This window comes from Helicoverpa zea, chromosome 18 (genome assembly GCF_022581195.2).
Source record: "Helicoverpa zea isolate HzStark_Cry1AcR chromosome 18, ilHelZeax1.1, whole genome shotgun sequence".
Taxonomy (NCBI): domain Eukaryota; kingdom Metazoa; phylum Arthropoda; class Insecta; order Lepidoptera; family Noctuidae; genus Helicoverpa; species Helicoverpa zea.
This window is the reverse complement of record NC_061469.1, coordinates 10,280,212-10,301,849: the sequence shown is the minus strand read 5'-3', so window position 1 is coordinate 10,301,849 and position 21,638 is coordinate 10,280,212. Positions and strand designations below refer to the sequence as shown.

At 36.7% G+C, this 21,638-nt stretch overlaps 2 protein-coding genes across 3 annotated transcripts in view; both read right to left on the bottom strand.

Annotated features, from left to right (window-relative positions):
- LOC124639203 (putative nuclease HARBI1) overlaps positions 1-21,638 on the bottom strand; it is a 279,629-nt gene that overhangs the window by 219,409 nt on the left and 38,582 nt on the right. The gene's annotated exons all lie outside the window — the stretch shown is intronic.
- Positions 6,918-19,641, bottom strand: LOC124639217 (zinc finger CCHC domain-containing protein 24-like). 2 transcript variants are annotated; one of them, XM_047176484.1, is made up of 4 exons: positions 19,364-19,641; positions 9,465-9,659; positions 7,484-7,648; positions 6,918-7,140 (listed from the first exon to the last, which is right to left on the bottom strand). In XM_047176484.1, exons 1-4 carry the CDS (start codon positions 19,472-19,474, stop codon positions 7,027-7,029), a joined length of 585 nt encoding a protein of 194 aa, XP_047032440.1. In that variant the 5' UTR covers positions 19,475-19,641; the 3' UTR covers positions 6,918-7,026. The 2 variants fall into 2 exon arrangements, with proteins under 2 accessions (XP_047032440.1, XP_047032441.1); XM_047176485.1 differs by lacking the exon at positions 19,364-19,641 and adding an exon at positions 10,046-10,248.

Sequence of the window (21,638 nt, the reverse complement as noted above, 5' to 3'; positions counted from 1 at the left end):
CACTTGGCGCATTCTTCATTCCAATAGGTATGACCATCAGAAGCGCAGACAGGCTCCAGGTCGCCATGGCACATGGGGCAAGAAGCCTGGTCTGCGAAGCTTAGACCCTGGTAGAGGACCACCGAAGATAGTTGGAGGAGAAGAAGGAATAAGACCTCTGTGGAAAATGTAAGAGATAGGTACAGTGGATTAGTTTGCGCCTACGGTTGCATCCGATTCTTGAGAGAACTACTTCTGAATAAAAAGTGGCTTATTTATAAATAGTCGGGACAATATGTGTTCAAATCAAAAAAGTGGCCTATATCTTAGTCTGACGAGTCTATGCGCAACGGCTGCGGCGAATTTTTGATACTAAATTGATTTTTAAACTTGGTATTAGTATTCGTAAGAACCAACGGCGGATCCAGGGGGTAGGTCACAAGGTCATGACCCCCCCCCCCCTGGGCCAGGTCCAGGACCTAGGTGGACCACTAATTGAAATAGTTAAACACGATGTTTTATGTTTTTATTCCATTAGGTATACATTTATTATTTAGTATAATAAGATAATTTTTATTCCGAGATAATACCTAGGTAGATAGATATATAGATAGATAGATAGAGGTAGAGTAGTTTTGCTGAAGAATTCGTGCTCGCAGCGCTCGCTCACTATTCTTTATTTACTCTTTATCCGTACCCAAAAGGAGCAAACAGGACCATGTTACAAAGAATCCGCTGTCCGGGTTGTCTACATGCTGTAGAACTCTCATGAACCCTTACCTATAGTAAGACAATTGAAATTTTCACAGAAAATGTTTTACTGTTGCCGCAATAAAAAAATACAAATTACGCGCCCTTTTCTACGTACACAATACTTTTCAAAAGTTTACTTGTTATATAACAAGAAAGTGCTTTCACCTACTTTAAGTCCTCGAACTGAATAAAAATTTTCGCGCTCGCTTCGCTCGCGCTTTTTTTGAATTTCGCAACAGTAAATATGTCCCAGAAATCGCGTTCGCTCAGCTCGGGCCCTTTTCTACATAAAAATATTGTTATACCTTAGTCCTTGACCTGGATACAAATTTTCGCGCTCGCTTCGCTCGCGCTTTTTTGTTTGTCACATGTGTCTAGTATTAATGCAAGAAACTGCGCTCACTCTGCTCGGGCCATTTTCTACATGAAGACTTCGTAACTTTCGTAAAAATTTCGCGCTCGCTGCGCTCGCGCTTTTTATATTTGTTATGCTATGTCTCCTTTTTTATTATAACAAGTATACGCTATTACATAATATTATTTATATAAAACCAAATGTCGTCAACTTTAGCTCTATAATTAATATTTATAAATCAATAATTAATATTTTTTATGACTTGATCACGATTGTGTGACCCCCCCCTGGCGCCGAAGCTGGATCCGCCCTTGGTAAGAACTATCTCATTTCGTATTTGTCGTCTGTGCAGATTTTATCTGGCTAGCAGGCCCGCCACTAGCTGTTTGTTCGCCCGCGTGCAAAACTGATTATGCCGCCCTACGACTACATACGTTTTGTCAAAAAATATATAAGGGGGGGGGGGGCGGATCCAGGGGGTCCGGACCCCCCGCCCATTCATATCCATCTTACTTGTCCAACAGAAAAAAATATGTACATGCACCGCTCTGATTGCAGAAAACCCACCTACTTTTGGATAAATAACTATTGCAATACATAACATACATTACACATAACTTTTTATTTACTTGAAATGTTCAGAGTAACCTAAGCAGTCCTGGGTTAGCCCATAAGCAGACTAAGCAATTGCTTAGGGCATCAATGCAGTGCAATCATTACCCAAGTGGCCCCTATGTATTGAAAGATTGTGATTAACTTAAACTAACGCACTTAAATATCTATAACAATGTTTAAAGTCAGTAAAATACGTTATTTGGTGGGTTTCCCGTTGAAAAATTATAAGACACATTCCATATGTAAGGAAGCGCGAGCGGAGCGAGCGCGAAATTTTTATTTTTAAAGGACACAAAGCAAATAAAAATCACTGTAAATTAACAAAGCAAAGTCAAAAAGTAAGATATGCACAGAAGTGAAGTGCAAAAGCCGCGAGCGAAGCGAGCGCGATTTTTTCCTTAGAGTTTTCATGAAGTAAACATATCATAAAAAGCCATAACGGACGTGCGCGAAAAATGTTTATTCGGAATTGAATGCCTCAACAATTAAACAAAGATAAAATGCGATATCTGATATGGAGCCGCGAGCGCAGCGAGCGCGAATTTTTTTGGGGATGCAAAGGGTGAAACAGTCAAAATTGATAGGAGACGACCAAAGCTAGGGCGGCTTTTTCCGAAATTTTATTGGTTTAATTTTGCCGCCCCCTAAATAGCATTTGCCCCACGCTACGCCACTGGTTGATCTTAAATCGTTTTTAAGAATCTTTAATTTTGAAAATGTCCTTTCAACAGATGTACCTAACTGAAACCGGCAGTGTAAGTAATATTCTTAGCGCTATTGCTGTGTTCGGAAATATTGAAATCAAATCATTAGTAAAAAGATATTGTATTTTTTAAATATTACGTGAAAACTCGCTAGATTTGCCGCCCCCTAGGACGTGCCGCCCGCGTGCTGTGCACGCGCTGCACGCCCGCTTACGGCGGGCCTGCTGGCTAGTCAATCATTATGGTCACCAAATGCATGCAACTTCATGAGTCTTGAAATATTTCGTTTCAGGAATGTCTTGCACGAAAGATACCATAATAAACATACACCAAAAATAAGTAGCCACCAGTATTCGTCTATTCAAAAGTAAACACTTCAATAAGCTACCGGATATTTCAGGATTACAGAAAAGTCTTAAAATATGCGTATGTAAAACGGGTTTTTTTCCATACTAATGTCTATTTGTTTTTTAAATAAAATGTAAATATACTCACTGAAATACATGTTAATATTTGCGATGCCCCACATGACTTCAACGCAAGAATATTATTTATTTATACTTGAAATATAACTTATTTACTTGATATATTTTGAACGTTGACGCACTCCGTCTGGGCGGCAGTTGTTTAAGCAAATAACATTAAAATTAAGTTATAAATATGACTGGTTTGTAAAGATAAGTCCTTAATTACTTACATGTATCTTTTCCTGGTAAATATTGCATACTATTGCTTACCTGCGGCGTCACTCGTCTGTTTATGCATTATGCACATAAAAATGTAATGTGATAAAAAAGATTTGTATAGTTATTTCAATTTACTTAGTAACTTTCTATTATAGTAATCTGTGATAAAATTAAGAATATGTTCTAAACATGGCTTAAAAAAGTATATTTCGTTGGCTCAGCAGTTCCACGAATTCGAAAATAAAACACCTTTTTCAGTTTTTGAAAAAGCAGTAGCAAGAAAAAGCAGTGTAGCAGTCTCAACATTGCGGCACTGTAACATAATCACTCTCGTATTTTATAATATTAGGAATTAAAATCCATTCCTAATATTATAAAATACGAGAGTGATTATGTCGATATTTATATGGAACGTGCCATAATGATGATTGCTCCATATTGCAACAAATAATTATGTAGATAAGTTGGCATTCGGCACACATTCATTATATTGTTTTCCTCTCAATTGTATTGTATATGTATATAACAAAGCCATAAGCCATAAAACTAAACATTAAAGTAAATATATATACCTAAAGAAAGCAAGATGAGGAGCTACTGTTGACAATATAGAATCGACGGAGCTATCATTTAATTGCGTACCTACTTAATAAATGGCTTCATGGTAAACCCTATGAACATTTTATGTTGAGACTATAATATAAATTCTCTCAACAAGTATGTGATGTAGAGCATTTTTGTATCATCTATTAACTTACTGTAATTTCGAAAATTATTATATTGGAACCAAACAAAACGCCAGGCAATAACAACCTTTTTAACACGAACATCCACAAAGAAAATACACAAGATTATTTTATTAGTACATCCTCGCTAAATAATTGAATACCAAAACTACAGAACACGCTAAAAAGGCACAACACAATTAAATTAGCATGCACCAGTTAACAAATAAAAAAACAAAAAAAATGTGAATATAAAAACCTTTGAGGATTCAAATCTCCATCAAATTGTATTTGAATTTGGAACAAGATGGCCGCTATGAATAAGTTGACAGTTCTGGCTTTAGTTGTGTGTTTCGTGTGCCTCGTCGTGGTTTCCGAGGCTAAGGAACGGCCAAGCCATGGGCAGGACAAGTCACCCGGTAACCACCAAGGTCATCAGGGACATCACTTTGTGAAGAGAGATGCTGATGACTATCAGGATGGTGATGAGGACTTCCAACGGCCGGAGTACAATAGCTTCGACAGGCCACATAAAATCCGTGTGCTACCAGGATTCCTCCATTGAAGATTTGGTTTAACTGTTCAAAGGATTTGTGCAATGATTCGGTATTGGTTTTAAGTTAATTTTCTTGTGATTAAAAGGCTTACTTAATATCTACGACTGTGTATTATTTGAGTGATTTAGGTGTCGTTTGATCTTAACAATGAAACAGTCAACTAGATTATTTTTTATAAAGTTTATTAAAAATTAAAAATGTCAGCATATAATAAATCTATTTAAGTAACAGATTACAATAATATGTTCATCAATAATGATTCATTATAGTTCGGCCATTCAGAGAATGCGTTCCTGACACGTCGCGATTGAACTGACGACGTAACTTTGCAATGGCGTTGCAGTTACGATAAAAATATTTTTGCTGGTTGTTTACCGTTTTAACAATTGAGGAGCATTAAAACAACATTATTATATCAATAATCAATGAATGTAGTTACGTCGTCAGTTCAATCGCGACGTGTCAGGAACGCATTCTCTGAATGGCCGAACTATAATACATTTAACATTATACATACTTTTAAAATTAACGAAAGTTTGTGTAAAAACCTAATTGATAACATAATAAGTAGGAATTCTTTTCACGATAAAAATATTAGGAAAAACAAATTAAAATTCATTTGGCAAAAAATAATACACAATTACCTAAATAATAATAGAAACCATTAAGTACTTTATACTCAACATTTTTTTTTTACAAATTATGAATCTCAACACATTTTTTTGCAAAATTATCTCGATTAGTAGATATAGTAAAAGTTTGGTAGTAATAAGCTCAATATTTTAAATTTTAAATTTTAAATTAATTTATTTTAAATTTGGTAGTAATAAGCTCAATATTTTAAATTTACACGAATCCTTCAAAAATCTTTCAACAAAAAAATACAAAAGCTCAATCTAGACACAAAAAAGAAAGATGGAAAACTGTAGACATCAGACACCATTTCATGATTTTTTACAATAAACCTGGTAATATGTAATAATAGTAAAACACACAGACAAATTGATGATTTCCTTATAAATAAGCACCTTTGATTCAGCGACGTTACACTTATCATTTATTTGGTTAGTACAATATTTGAGTTATGCTCAAAAAGATTAGAAGGTAAATATCAAAATACGGAATACACAAAGTCGGAGTATATAATGATGAAATGTCATTTACCCTTTTCTGTCTGTAGGTATAAACATGCTCCCCAGCGGGGCCAAGGCCTGCCGGGACTGCGGGATTGTTCGAAAGAGTTACCGCGGCCCTGGTACATAAAAGGCCTACGAAAGAACATGGGTTTAAGTCAGTAACCATATGACACTCCTTCACGCTGCCCCACAGTGGGAGGAGTCATTTGATGATTTCCCATAAAAAATGGTATAAATGTGTATGCTTGTAAATGAATGTTTCTGAATTTTAGACAGCTGCAATCGTAAACGTATAATGATAAAAAAAAAAACTTATGAGGTACTAGAAAAATATTACGAACTATGGCACATTCTAATTTAGGTAATAAAACACTTAAAAACTAATGTTTTTGGCACATTTAGAATTCACTTGTTCTTTGGGATTATGTTTGTTTAGTATCTTAAAACCTAATTAATTTGGCATACATGCCGTAAGCACATAGATACGAAGGGAACATTAACTTTGAAGTTTAAGTCACCTGATATATTATAGCTTTAATAATTTATCAAAACTATATTTTGTAAAATGTCTAAATAAATAAGTATATATTTATATAAATATGTAGGTAAGTATATGTAATGTCTATAAAACAATTTTACTTAATTATCGCCGATCTTTCAGAATAAGCTGCGCTTTGGAAATTCGGGTTACAACGAACATGAGATTAAATATTTTTTTTATAGAAACTCTCATACAATGCCTAAAGTAAAACATAAATGAACGACTTGGACGTTGGGGTTAGTTTTGTTCTTAGACCGCAATATACATTGTAAAATCATTGTTAAAATTACACACATAATATTTATGATAGTAACATTTAATATAACTTGGCATAATCTCTTCATGACGTATTATAGGTAATATATCTATAATAGGGCACATTTAAATGTCTAAATATACATATAAATATCTGTAAGTCACTGTAATGCCATTTGGAGTATATAACTAATGCTAAAATGGGGTTTTTTATGAATTGAGTGCAATAATTCGGTTTTCTACACACAAATCAGACGACCCTCGAAAAGTAACGGGAACAAAAAACCAGATATTCCATAATGAAATCAAGATTTTCATTAGGTATTATTTTCAATTTATTAAACCATCAATTTTTTTTTTATTACAATGACCTGGATTGGTATTCAAAACCATTCCTTAACGGAAAATAAATTCCTAAATTACTGTACTCAAGTCATTCAAAAACTCACCATCTTTAAAACTTATTTAATAAAAAAGTAATATAAAAATCTTTTTGAATAAAACCTTCGAAATATACATTTCATTATCTTAATTCTTTAAAATTAATAAAATTCTTAAATCTAAATAAATCCTAAGTAAAATAACTATATAAGGTAGTAAAAATTTCATAATTAAAGTACAACAATTTATTGTACGAGAGACAGCGTCAAAAAATTACGTTCTTTATAAATTGGTCTTTCCAGAGTAGACCTTGGAAAGACCGTGGTATACTCCACATATTTAGTATTCCCTGCGACAGTAGTAGCCAAGAGAGCGGCATTTCTGGCACAGATGCTGTGGGTGGATCTTGGACTGGTCACTCACGTCCAGACCATCTGGCTTCTCCAACGGCCTCTGGAAATTTTAAGTTGACAATGAACATCTACTTTTTCTTCATTGGCTTAGTAATAATTTATCTACTTAATAAGTAATACTAAAGATAATCAATAACACCAAAGTCAACAAAATCTTTCAGACTTTAGATATTATATTAGACTTGACTTTAGACCTATTTAACTTTGTCTTCTGTCGTCTTGATTAAAATACTTCAATGCTCCGTCAGTCAGATAGACAGTCGCTCCATACAAAACACTGGTACCTACTCAGTTGCATTCGATTAGACTGGAAGCCGACCCCAACGTACTTAGGAGAAACGTTAAACAGATGATGATGACTTAATTTCATAAATCAGACTTACTTGCTTATGAGGAAAGACATTGATCCTGCACTTGATGCACTCCTGGCCGTTGTTAGCCCAAGAGTTGCCGCTCATCCACTTGCGCTTGCATTTGGGACACTTGTACTCCCCGAAGCATCTCTTCTTGCCCTGGTAAGGAGTCAAACCTTCGCCTTTAGGACGGGCCTGGAAAATATGTTGAAAAGATTTTTAGCTTAGACATGACTTATTACAAAGCTATGGGTTTGTTTGTTTCAGTACGCTTAACTCAGAAAATAAAGGACTTATTTGACGGCATTCAAAATAGCTGTTTTTCATCTCGACAAAAAACAAATATAATCCAAAACGTTATGTAACTTCTAAAAACAAAAAAAGTCTTAGGGTCACTTATGGTCAAGTAGATTAAAATAATTTCAATGTATTGTACAAATTACATTGTAGACTCGACTCGACTTTATCAATTACTAAGAATTAATACATCATGGTTATTTCCTGATGTAGTAGAATCGTTGATATAGCACATAGTTACTTGTATTGTTTATGCTATATCAGTCAGGGTAGTTCAAGGGCAAACGCTAAGATAGTAATTTGAATTTGAACTCCATTACATTTTTTCATTGGATCAAATGAGTGGTCCTTGGAGGTCCCAAACACGGCAAACTTTTAGTCGGTAGATAGTAGAAACGGGCTCAAAAATCAGTATGAAGGTGAATGATAGTGCACATTGCAACGATCTGGAATCCGAACGATTAAAAATGTTGATTCAAAATAAACTGTCAGCCAAGCATCTCCCGACAGTTTTAGTCCGCGGTATGCGAGGGCTCCAGGAGAAATGAAAAATGTAATGAGTAGAATAAGTTAATCTAAAAACATAATTTCCAAGATTTGTACATATTTAACGTCTCCTTTACCCAACATTATTTATTTGAACTAATTAATATTTGGCTTTATAGCGTCATCAAATCTTCACGACCAATTTAACTAATCACCGAGTATACGCCAAATTACTAAAAGTCTTAAATCAAAACGAATGTCGTCTGTTTATCACTAGTCCGCAGTTCAAAGCTAACAGAGCTAGCATTGTAATGTGAAACCGATAGTGCCGATAGAGAGCTTGTACCTACTTATGTTTTGAACACAAGCACAAGTTGAGAGTGAGTTACTGCCTAACATGCCCGTTCTTAGAATTAGGGGCCAATGAAAGCTTCCATTGTTTTGCCTTTGAACATTGTACTGATTTCTGCGATCAAAGAATATGCGTCGATAAAGTGTGGAGAGATGAAGTGACATTTGGTTTAGTTAAAACTTTAATACAGAATTACATTTAAAATGTCATTTACATTATAGCTGTAAAGTGAAACGTGACCAAATTCAAATTAACTTTTGAAATGCTGATTTACCTATCTCACCTGTTATTCATCAAAAATAGTCCATTCAAATCCTAAAATCGATTAATTCGTCAAGAAATCGGTATTTCCGAATAAACCCATGCGGTTGCCTGATGGCTCCGGGCATATTGCCAAAACATTCATGTGATATAGTTTTTTTTTCTTTAATATACTTACATAGAAATTACCGCGTGAGTTCCCTAATCACGGATTTCAAAATACTACGGTTCTATAATTTTAATTTGCATTATTTTTTTATTCTTTGATCTGATAAATGGTGTAGGAAAATATGATCAAGTGCCCTGTTACTTCTGTAAGTATGATAGGTATACTTCAAATGACCTGTAAGTATAAGAGAGGCTCCAGAAAAGCAACAATAATATATTGATGATGACGATATCATGTTAGCAAGTTAGTGTTCTTCACAAACTCAAACGCTTTTTGGTACATCAAAATTTAGAAAAAATAGCCACCAAAACCTTGACCCTTCACCGCTTCCCGTGTGTTTTTTATAGGAAGAAAAAGTGGCATGACAAACTCTCCAGCAACACATGTTTGTTTGACTTTTTTTAGTGGAATCTCACGACATCTCCCAATTGTTAAAATTTTCTTACCTGAGGACAATCACCAATATAATGCCCCTTCTTAAAGCACAGATGGCACATGTATGCCGGCGGGGGCGGTCGTGGTGGTCTCCTTAGTGACAGAGCCGCGAGCTGCTCAGCCAGAGAGCTGTTGTCATCGGCCGGGGGAGCGGCTGGGCCGGAGGAGGCTGTTGGCAGCGGGCCCCACACGGAGCCTGGCACCCACTGGAAATTCAAGCAAGGTTCTTTGAGATATTGCAATAATAATGGAGTCCAGAACATTTTCGGTCACGGCTGCTATTTTCTTTAAGGAGATCATAATCATATACTGCACAAGCGTTTGCGTGAACAAGGGTGCACTTTCTATCCCCTCATTCTTATAGATCGATGGGATGACAATCAGGGTAGGTCATGGCTTACTCCATGTTTATAGATGTTGACGTTCGTACGTTTAGCCTTTACCCTACTTATAATGTTCAATGACAGAAAGTCATTTACCACGGATACGAGCATACATTAATTTAGCACAATTTGGGTTAAACATGCTAACGGTCTGTTTATGTATTTGATTTAATGATCATGGTCCACTTATTAATGAAATCTAAACTAACCGAGTTACTCTGATGTTCCATTAATGCTTCCGCGACATTCCTAGACGTCCTTAATCATGACCAATATGTGGGAACGATTAAACAAATGAAATTGCAGTAAATAATGGCCGGCGCGCGGTGATTGGTCGAGGCAGGCGCGCGCGCGCATCTGTTCAACGAATTATCGAGCCCGCGCACCCGTTCCAATTTCGAACGCTTCGAACGTGCGTTGACGCTCTGAATCACGCGCCGACACAAATGGACTAAATGCTAATGTGAGTTTTTGATCGTTCATTATTGATATGTTAGGGAGTTGTGAGGACCGTGATGATGATGAAGCTATTCTTTGTGAAGAAAATCGTCTTACATAAAATTAATGGGATCAATAACATATGTTCTTCCACCCTGGGCTAGTTCTAAAGATCCTTTCTTCTGTTATTTATCAATTTGCTTCAAGCAGGTTTTAAACAAATTGGCAACACAGGTCAGACTTAAGTTTACATCCTGGAAAATTTTACAGTTAATTTGGAGTAGCTTGATGTGTATATCTGTACCTAGAAGTAAGAAAAAACTTGATCGCAGCTAATATTTGCTGATTAAATACTCTAAAGCCATGTTTCTGATAATGACTAGTGTCAGCTTGACTTGTCTTTTTTAAGATAAAAAACAAACAGGATTATTATGTTGTCAAAACTAATAGAGCAATGTTTGTTTTAATTAAACCTGTCTTATTTTAATAGGGGGTTTTCCACTCTTACTTATTAATAGAGTTGATAGCAGTCTGGTATTTTCACGTGCCTGTGAGCACATGGTTGTCAGTAAATATGACTGTGATTAAAAACTTCTTTTGTTTCTATATACTTTGTGACTGGCTGGTTATGGAGTTCAAGTTAAAATAGAATAGGTTACTTCTAAGTTATCGTGCTCTGCTCTATCTTTGACCATTTTGGAGCTTACTATTAGGTGAGGTGATGGTCAAAAGCTAACATCAATATAAAAATTAAATATGTACTATAAAGCTAGCATCTATAAAGCCTTTGCTATATTTATCTGTCGTTTTTAAGCATGAGTTAGAACTTTATTTTTTGTTATTTAACTGATTTTCAACATGATTTAAAGAGGTTTTATTTCATTGGTATACCGGGATAGAATGATTCATGCGATTGCGTGTATGTTTATCATAGTTTTTCCTACGGGATTGCAAAGAGTGAAATTATTTTCAGGATACAGTGCACAACCTAAGCAGCACGGAAAATACAAAGTCAATCAAATAAAATCTTGGCAAACGTACGGTATTTACCTATCAGTCACAGGAACTTTCTATCTACACTTACACTTAATTCTATTTCTGGGTGCAAGTACAGGTATCCAGCTTTTCAGTAAATAGCTATTACATCCGTATAGTTTGACCTACTTCGGCAAAGGAGCGCTTTGTTCCGGTTCGAAAGGTACACACATATACTGAGACATTATGATTTAATGAAGCAAGACATTTCTTTTAGATGGCTTGGTACAAGTAGTAAGGTATTCTAACTTGTGAGACATTTCAATTGGTCTATTTTGACATGTGATTATCAGTATCGAATGGGACTTTCCAGACGCTGCACTAACCAAAAGCAGACTGCAAATCAGTAGAACTTGTTTTTTTGACACGTGAATGACAAAATCTTACCATGATTGAAGAGAATACTTAATAAGATAACAGGCATTAAGCTTTGGCCTGCAGGATTGTTCGAAAGAGTTACCGCGGCCCTGGTATATAAAGAGCTTAAGAAGGAATATGGCGGGCTTTAGTCAGTAAGAGCCTGACACTCAGGGGTCATTTGATGATCACCTAAAAAAGAAAGACACAAACAAATCATGACTTAGTAATTAACAATTATGGTAAAGAAACCGCATTTCTTTACGAAGCAGTTCACGTTTTCACAGCTATAATATTGCACGTTTGTTTATTGTTGGCGCTATTAATACCGGCGGCCGGTGGGCGGAGCCATTTTGGGAAACTGTTCTGTTTTCGGTGCAATTCGTCTGATGCTATCCAAAATTGTACTTTGGAACGCGTTGGATACTTTTTGGTAATTATTTTGACTGTTATGGTGAAGAAGTTTAGACTTGGGAATTGACGTTCCGATTAACTGTTCTGAAGATTAGGAGAGAAATGTAAACAGAATGAAATCGTGCCTATACTTCGGCCGTTCAGAGAATGCGTTCCTGACACCTATCAGTTAGTCACGACTAGTGATGGGCACAACATAACACTGAGTTCGTTACCGTTCCTTCAAAATGAACCGCCGCATTATTTTAAGATTATTTTCGTTTTAAATTGGCGGAATCATTTGTTTTATATTTTAGTTATTTAAGTGGAAACCAAAAAAAGGTAATATTCATATAATAAAATTGTTTTATTTATTCTTTGTTACAAGTACATTGAATTGAATGTGCGAACAGAATATTAATCAGACTCCGATTTGCTTGAGGAGGTGGTGTCTTCATCATCATCTTCGCCTACATGTATAATTATATTATTATCAATAACAGAATCAATCCTGATATCTCGGTCTAACAAAAGCCGGGTAATCAAATAAAAACAGATCGAAAACACTTGAAAAACGTGGTCTATGCGCACGAAACGACAACGGACGACTGTTTTAGCGTCACAAAATGGCGGCCCATAACGCCATTTGGGGTTACCATTTTTAATCTAAGTATAAAAATGCGGTTTGGTCATAGTTTTATTTTTATATTTCATAAACGTTATAATTAAGTCTTATAGTCCATTATTTTCCAATTCTTAAAAAGAAAATCAAAACGTATTATTTTATATTATAACTGTATAAGAACAGATTACGATACTTGCCTGTTATTTTTAGCACAGCACTACAAAATATAAACCGCTGACATAACCTTGTAATAGCGCAGTATAGATTTAGAAAAATATTGTTTACCAAGTTATTTGACACTCAGTTTGGCACAAAATTATAACATTCATTGATTATTGATATAATAATGTTGTTTTAATGCTCCTCAATTGTTAAAACGGTAAACAACCAGCAAAAATATTTTTATCGTAACTGCAACGCCATTGCAAAGTTACGTCGTCAGTTCAATCGCGACGTGTCAGGAACGCATTCTCTGAATGGCCGAACTATAACTTAGAGCAGATATCCTACTACGAAATTTTTACGATCCTCAAAAAATAACTGTTGTAGATTTATTTGTACATTTTGATTATCGTGAAGTCAATTGGTGAACTTTGGAGCGGCAAGATTACTTGATGAGAGCAACAACTATTATATGAACTTTATATCATATGAAGTATTTTTCAATTCTACATTGGCAATAGGGTATTACATGCATTTTTGAAATATATCTTAAATAAATTCTTTAGTCTTAATATATCTCTAAAAAATTAAAAATATTTTTTTTTCTCACGTTATGTACGAATATAAATTAATTGTTTTATCATAATTTCAAATATCGCGCGTATTTCGCGAAAACGCGGCACACAACGGACGCCATGATTGTTTTTTGGTCATGACGTCATTACGTTAGTAAACAAACTACAGCTGTCAGTAATACATATTTTGATATGTATTGAAAATTTTAATAATGAGTAATTATGCTCCGTATCGTTGGTGTGTTGTTTCTGAATGTGAGAACACTAGTGTAAAAACACCAGACAAATTATGGATTCAAGTACCAGTGGATATAAATATGAGAAACACTTGGTTAAAAGTTGCGAGACGAGATCCCGGACTGTTATCAGATAAATCTCGTTTATACTTTTGTGAAGATCACTTTGATGTAAGTAACTGTATTAACATTACCTATCTAATGAAATATACTCTTTAATGATAGGTTAACTACTTCAAGAATCAATACTTTGGGAAATGTGGATAATATTTAGAGGTTATACACTTTTGTTTACTACCGTAATGACGTCATTAGCATGGCGGCGACATTTCGTAGTGTTCAAAGACAGATAAAAAAACCTAAAAACTTTAAACTGCAATAAAAAATATATTTATGTACCTTACGAAGTGAAACTAACATTTCCCGATTGCTTTTCCTCTAAACAATCATTGTAATACACTTTTAATTTTTTTCTCATCTAGACTAAAATACCCTATTATAAAATTATTGATTCGGGACCAGCAGTTAATAGAATCATTAAGAATTTTTTTTCAAAGGCGGCTCTTTGTGTTCAAATAAACCCTTTTAAATAGTATCATTTGTTTCAAGTTACTCCAGCCGGTACAGCTAAGATGTGAGTGTCAGGTGATCAGCCATCTTTACGGTTACATCCTGTGGTTGTCCGACTTTGATCCACTGGATGCGTAGTGTCGCATGCTTGAGTGTAAACATCAAGTGTTGTTTATCAAAGGTGCAGTTTAATAATGGCCTCTAGAACGATTGTCGGTCGCGGCGGCTATTCTCTAAAAGGAAACCCACCACCTGATCTGGCTATATTAGTAGTGCACAAAAATTTGCGTAGATACAGGTGCACATTGGTAATTCTTGAAAAATGAACCTCAAATATTTTTGAAACTTTATTTTACCTTTTTGCAGTTTAGCCCAAAAATCCTGGTCCCTTCTATGCACGTTTAAGAGAATCGTTTGGTTGGCAGCTTTGAAGACTGAGATCATAACCGTTTCCTTTCCGAAAAAAGGACCAAAAAAAAAAGCACGCCAGTTGACCATCTCCCAGCATCATAGAAAAACATTTACGCACATTCACATTTACGTACACAATAAAGCTAGGGTGCATGGTGTTGGCTAACCATAAACTCTATAATTAGCCACAGCTACCTGTCTGGTTTCCATCAAGCGTCAGATGTTTTTGGACGCACGCTTTTCAGTTCACCAAGGATAGTTTTGTAAAGATCGCCTCCAGGGACACTTTTAGTGTCATTACCAAGTGTCTGGACATTTTGTATTGACAGTTATGATGGTTAAACTGTTTTACGAGTTTAGTAACAAGGTGTAGGTATAAGTAAATTCTCTACCCTATTTTAAGCGACTTAACATAATGATACTTATTATGGGCTAGGTATATCGTAATGGCATGCAAATGATCCTAATTATAGGTGTGACGGAAAGAAAGATTGCAGTCTTTATCCTGTTACTGCGATTTCACGGTCTATGAAAGCAAGAAAAACACGCTTTCATGTTTCTTTCGCTTGACTTTTATATCTGGCGGGAGGAAATTAAACAGCTGTTTCTGTTGCACTGAGGTATGGGAATTTTCATCTTACTTTTAACACGGTACAATGCAGTCTCAGTTTGAAATGAAACTGAATGTATACTTGACGAGAAAATAAAAGAAAACCTGAAAAACTTAATCATAACTAATTAAAAGTGTAAGTTTAGAAAAGAAGACAAGGAGCAGAAGAAAACAATCAATCAAAGATATAAATAAATCAAAATATTGGAAATGAATGTACAAAGTGAAGCTATAAACGATTTATTTAATTACTAGCTGTTGCCCGCAACTTCGTCTGCGTGGGCAATTTATCCAATTTTCCAATTTCGTTTATTTAATCGTTCGTTAAGTGCTGGAGTGGAGACCACGGACTAGCAAGCGCAGCGTAGGACGTCCACCAACGAGGTGGACAGACGACCTTATAAAGGTCGCCGGAAGACGCTGGATGCAGGTCGCTTCCAACAGGTATCTGTGGAGATCAAAGGGGGAGGCCTATGTTCAGCAGTGGACGTCCTATGGCTGAGATGATGATGATGATGATGAATCGTTCATTGCTCAACCCCCGTAGGTGATAGTGTGATAATATATAGCCTATGTGTTGGACCGCCCCCCAGGTAATAGTCATGCAAAATTTGATTTAAATCCATGCAGTACTTTTTGATTTTATCCGGGACAAACATACATACAAACAGATAAACAGACATACAGACAAAAATTCAAAAAACTACGTATTTGGGTTCAGAATCGATTATGGATCACCCCCAAGTATTCTTTCGAAAAAATATTCGATGTACAGTTTTTAATTTCCTATCATTTTATAATATGTATAGATTTTTAACGAAACACTTTTCCAAACGGTTTTCAAAAGTTACTTATGAAACTATGTACTTATGTTTCAGCAGTCAACAGAGCAGGAAGAAGAAGGGTACTTAGCCCTAACAAGTACCATCTCTCATAATTATCTGCTGTAAGTAAAAAACTTGTAAAATAACTGATTTGGAAAGTCCTGTCCAGTTAAAGAACAGTTGAAAACCTTTCCTTTTCTAAAGTCAGCTATTTGACTCCTGAGGCGTGAGCAGTCGATAGTGTTTTGTTAATTGTCCTGTCGTGGTCAAAATCAAGCAAAAATCCCATGACGCAGATACCCATATCCTGCAAATTCATATTCCGAATTCCATATATCATGACTAGACGCTGAAAATAAATTCCAGACATACTTTCAGTAACGCTCCTGTTGAACGCAATCAGATGTAAAACAACGGATATTAGTCCTCATTTCCAGTTTTCCAAGAAGATTTCGTACAAATAACTACTCAAGAACATTGGTTTACGTAAATTGAGTCAGCAATATTATACAACTCGTGTCTACTAACCGAAAGAGATTAAAAATATTGTGTCTAATTTTTGTATCCAAAATACGTGCTTGATGTTATCCTATTTATACTTAAGTGCAATGTGTTCATATGAATTTGTCATCTGGGGACTTATTGGGAAATCCCTTATGTCGCCAGATGACAAAAAGAAACCCCGAAAGGACCGCGACCTATATTACTTATTGTCTTTTTTAACAGTGACATAAAATAATAGCCAAACTTATGAATATGTTTATCATGAGGAATATTAATTAATCTAAATTGTTTTGAAGAAGAAACTTTTTTAAAATTGTTTGTTTGTAACACAAAGCAACTGCTGAACCGATTTGAAAAATTTCACTGTGTTAGATCCTTTTATTTTATACGGGCAACACTGCTGCCACCGTGATGACAACCCTATGAAGATTTTGACAGATAGAGCGCGCGTTTTCTTCGTGCACTGATAAACTATGTTTTCTTACGATTGTTATTAAAAATTGTGTTTTAAAAGTGAATACAAGAAGTTATTGTGATACGAATTGACGTTTTATTTCTGATGAAAGCTAGGAGATCATACCCTAGCTTATAACTGTTAGAAAGCCATACTATTCCTACATTACAGGCTACATTATATCCGGGTAAGGACAGGAGTTCCCCGGCAACGCAGGTGAAAGCGCGAAAATAGCTAGTTATTTATTTAGCCAAATTCGTAAAGTACCAAACTGTATCCTAAGAAATATTCACATTCTTCTCAATCTACAATCGTGCGACATCTCGCACAAACGCCCAGTAAATGAACAGTGCCAATTTAATTGCCTCAATAATCGCACGGAATATGCGTAAATATTGCGTATTTAATTTTTGTATGTCAATGACCGGCTGCCGGAATTAGGAGCGATTTGTTAACTGTATACCTTATGGCGTATTAAAACTATTTTGATCGTGCTCCCGTCACTGATGTGGTCATGTAGGTAGGTACTACTGAACTTTGATATCGCGGGTGCACTTGAACTTTAGGTGCGAATAACTTTTTATTTTGGAATGTAAATTGTGCATAATTTTGAGATTATTTTTTTTTTTTAATTTCAATATGTATTTTGGGAATTTACTAATATTGTCTAAATTTCGATAAATAGGGCAGTAAATACATTTTCAAGTATCAATCTAAAACTAGGTTTTCTTTAAGGACTTCTTCTTCTTTCGAGTTGATGACATGTCATATGAGACTACACTATGTCAGCCCAATATTCCGCCACAGCGAGAGCACGGCCGGATGCGCTCATTAAGTCCTCCCGCGAGCAGGTTTCAGGGCACAGTGGACATGCGATTAGGTGGGACATCGTCTGCACGGCAGCCCCGCACTCGCACCCAAGGTCCGCCCCGCCCGCGAAACCCCACCTGGATCGATTATCTTTGCTCCGGCCTACCTGTGTTCGGAGTCTGTTTAGAGACTGCCAGACTCTTCTCGGGAGATCGTGTCCAGGAGGGAGACTTTCTAGGAGCGGGACAAACGGGGAGGGCAGTAAACTCCTCGATCGCCAAAGATCCCGTCTGGCACGAGAGGCCTCACCATCGACAGGAGCAACGGTTTTGTAGAAACCCCTGCGGCTTTTAAGCCGTTGTGGCACAGAGGTGTAATTGTGCATGGGGTGTCGTTGGTCTGTTTCGAGTTTGGCTCTCTCGATGCCAGAGGCTACGCTTCTGCGAACATCTGGTGGGGCAATGCCGGCCAGTGGGTGCAGCATTTGTAACGGGGTTGGCTTGAGGCAGCCAGTTATAATGCGGCACGTTTCATTCAGTGCTACATCCACCTGCCCAGCGTGAACGGAACGACTCCACACTGGGCACGCATATTCGCCCGCAGAGTAGCAGAGTGCCAGGCCAGTGGTTCGCAGCACCGTTGGTGAGGCTCCCCAGGTCGTGCTCATCAGCCTTCGCAACAGGTTGTTGCGGGAGGCAACTTTCTGCTTGATATTCTCGCAGTTTTTCCTGAAAGTGAGCGACCTGTCAAGAGTTACACCCAGATATTTTGGTAGCTTGCAATGACTGATAGGTACACCTCGCCACTGAATGTTAAGGGTTCGACTCGCTTCTCTGTTGCGCAGGTGGAATACGCACGACTGAGTTTTTGAGGGGTTTGGTTTTAGGGCGTTCTCCTGGTAATAGGTACTCAGGTCTTCGAGTGCCTTATTTAGGTTTTCCTCTACCTCCTCAAAAGATCCCTGTGATGTCAAGGCCAGATCATCAGCGTACAGGAAGCGAGTCGTGTTTGGGGTAGATGGTTGGTCGTTGGTGTAGATGTTAAATAGTAACGGAGCTAGGACGCTGCCTTGGGGTAGTAATGGCTTAACTCGTGTTTGTAAACGTACATTAAACTTAGCGCAAAAGGAGCAAATTATTAACATTGCATTGGTCTTTCAACGCCTTATTAGGCGAGAACTTATATCCAAAAGCTCTTTTTAGTAAGTACAAATACATTACGACACTATTGAAGTAATCGGCCGTTGACTCACAGTATGCAAACGTTAGATTTATTTTCCTACGTCGTGACGTCACAACGCTATATGTATCAGGGAGAAATTGTAACACATCACTCAAAATTGTTGCTTACACAAACATACATCTTCATGCTGTATGTTGTTCTTATGACTATTGGATGTGGCAACATTAGATTACTACCAAAAATTTGAAATATTGAGTCTATTTTTGAACATACCAAAATGGTTTTCTATTTCAGCTATAGACGACTATACCCGATTACTGTAAAACATATGGGAGGTTTACCTGGTCATTCTGATCGTGGGTTAGATAAAGCCATCCGAGCAAGGCCTGGGGGCAGCCCTCAGTCTTCCCGCACCACTGCGGAAGATCCGCTCCAATGGCCGTCGGCGACATGGCACCATAACACTATCACAGCACTTGGACCAAAAGACCAGGTTTTGTTAAATATTGGTATTCTTTGTTTGGGGTTTGTACGTCAGGGCATCGCGTCGCGGCCCGGTTGGCGGGTATTTTGGGACCGCGCTCGGTTCACGGGATGCGCTCGCGCCGGCTACGTTGTGACTAGCGGTCGCCGCCGCTCCTTAAGACGGGAGATGTGGCGATTAGAGATGTCATCCTGTTACAGTTTTGTTGAGATATCGATTGGGATGAAAGTGAAAGTTTTGGTGAGCTTTCGGTTGGTAGTGGGAATTTGTGGGAGTTTGGTACCTCTAAAATAAATAAAATTTAGAATAGACGCGGAAATACACTTTCAGGCAAACCTCACATTTATTTAGAAGTACGTTATAAACAATCAAATTTTCTGCTAGCGAAATAAATGGAGGAGCTTTTTTGCAGTAGCAACTAAATCTCCATAGGGGGAGATATTTATTTTGCAGCCCAGGTACCTACTTCCACAGCCGGGTATCGGTCGCCAGATGTTTGGAGGCTGACCCCGTCTCACTCAGCGGCCGCAGTAATTCCAAAAGCATCTTACAGATCTGAATAGCAAGTCATCCTCAAATTGGCCAATGTTTTTTTCGTAATATGTCATTACGTATGATCTTCGTCCGCAATAAAGATTTCACTGTAACTTTTATATGTACCATGAATAATCTTTATGTTCTCCTATCCATGATCTTTTCCATATAAAATATTTAGCACGATATCGATAGAATATGACATCACTAGCGGCGAGCATGTGGGCGCACCCGTCTGCGCCGGGGCAGCCAGGAGCGCAATATTTTGGTTCACTCCGTACCACGGCACGCCGAAACGATACTTACACGTTATCGATCCATTTCTTAGTGACGGTCTTTCAGTACGGCATTTAATTTGGTTTAAAATCCGAATGCTATTCTAATTAGTTTTTGGCAATCATTAGTGACGTGACATTTCTTCCAGACACTAAAGTCTTTTAACATCTCATTAAAGGCGTTTCGATAGTAAAAAAACAATTGTTTCTCAGCAGTATTTGACCTATTCTACCTACGATGAATGTAGCTGTCATCGGTAATTCAATGCTAGTGGTGTGACCGTTCCTACTTATGTTATGTCGATTGTAAGTCAACAGTCAGCATTTTGGTCTCCCGCGGTGTTTCACTCTCGAATTAAGTGGGTCGCATCATCATTTGCTGAGGATTCGGGACTGTTATGTATTTTAAAGTTATTTGGATGATGTGTTTTGAAGATTCTTTAAAATTGTACTGTCACTTGTAAATTAGTTTTTATAATTTATTTACTTAAAATACACAGTACAGTCAACCATTTCGATCCGTTTCGTCCTTAATAAATCGGTCTTGCTTGCTTGTCCCATCAATGCTAATACCAATTTTGGTCCTTTGACCCTGAAAAACTGACCTACACTTTGTGTTCTTGTCGGTCCCTGTCAGAAAGCTAGCAACCGTCAGCGTTTTCACCATCGTCCCGTGGTCAACTCCAGGATAAAAAGAAAACTATAAATCGGCTTTAAATATTTTTCGTATCAGACGTTTCAAGATTAGTGTGTTCAAGTAAACAATGAAACAATTTCTTCAGCTCTTTAACATTCATATGAATTGGCTCTTATATAAGTTTATCGTCTTAGAAACTTTGAAATAGGCTAGTTTCCTAAAAAATAATAATTAGTCCGTCTTGTAGATTGTCCAAAATTAAGCGATACGTATTTTTTCTTTTTTAAATTGGATCAGAACTTGTTAAGATATAGCGTGTTAAAGTTGAGTGTGACGTCACAAGTTGCTACAATTTTCAGGACACTGTGACGTAAAAGGCCCCCACTCCTAATTTTTGAAGTGTATTATCTTTGTCATTTTATGTTTAATTAAAAAAAGAAAAAATACGTATCCAATATTTTTTGATTATCTAAAAAGCGGACTAAATATTATTTCATTATTTCGACCCTGGACACTACCCTATTCCTCGCGATAAAAAATAATGTCATGATTTAAAAACAAATCACCACTTCAATGTGTCAAGTTTATTCTTCACTTGTTGAGTATTTGAATAACTTTTCAAGGGTTCTTCAGAAAGTTTTGTTTATGTAAAGAATTCCTTTATATTATAAATAATGATGTTAAAT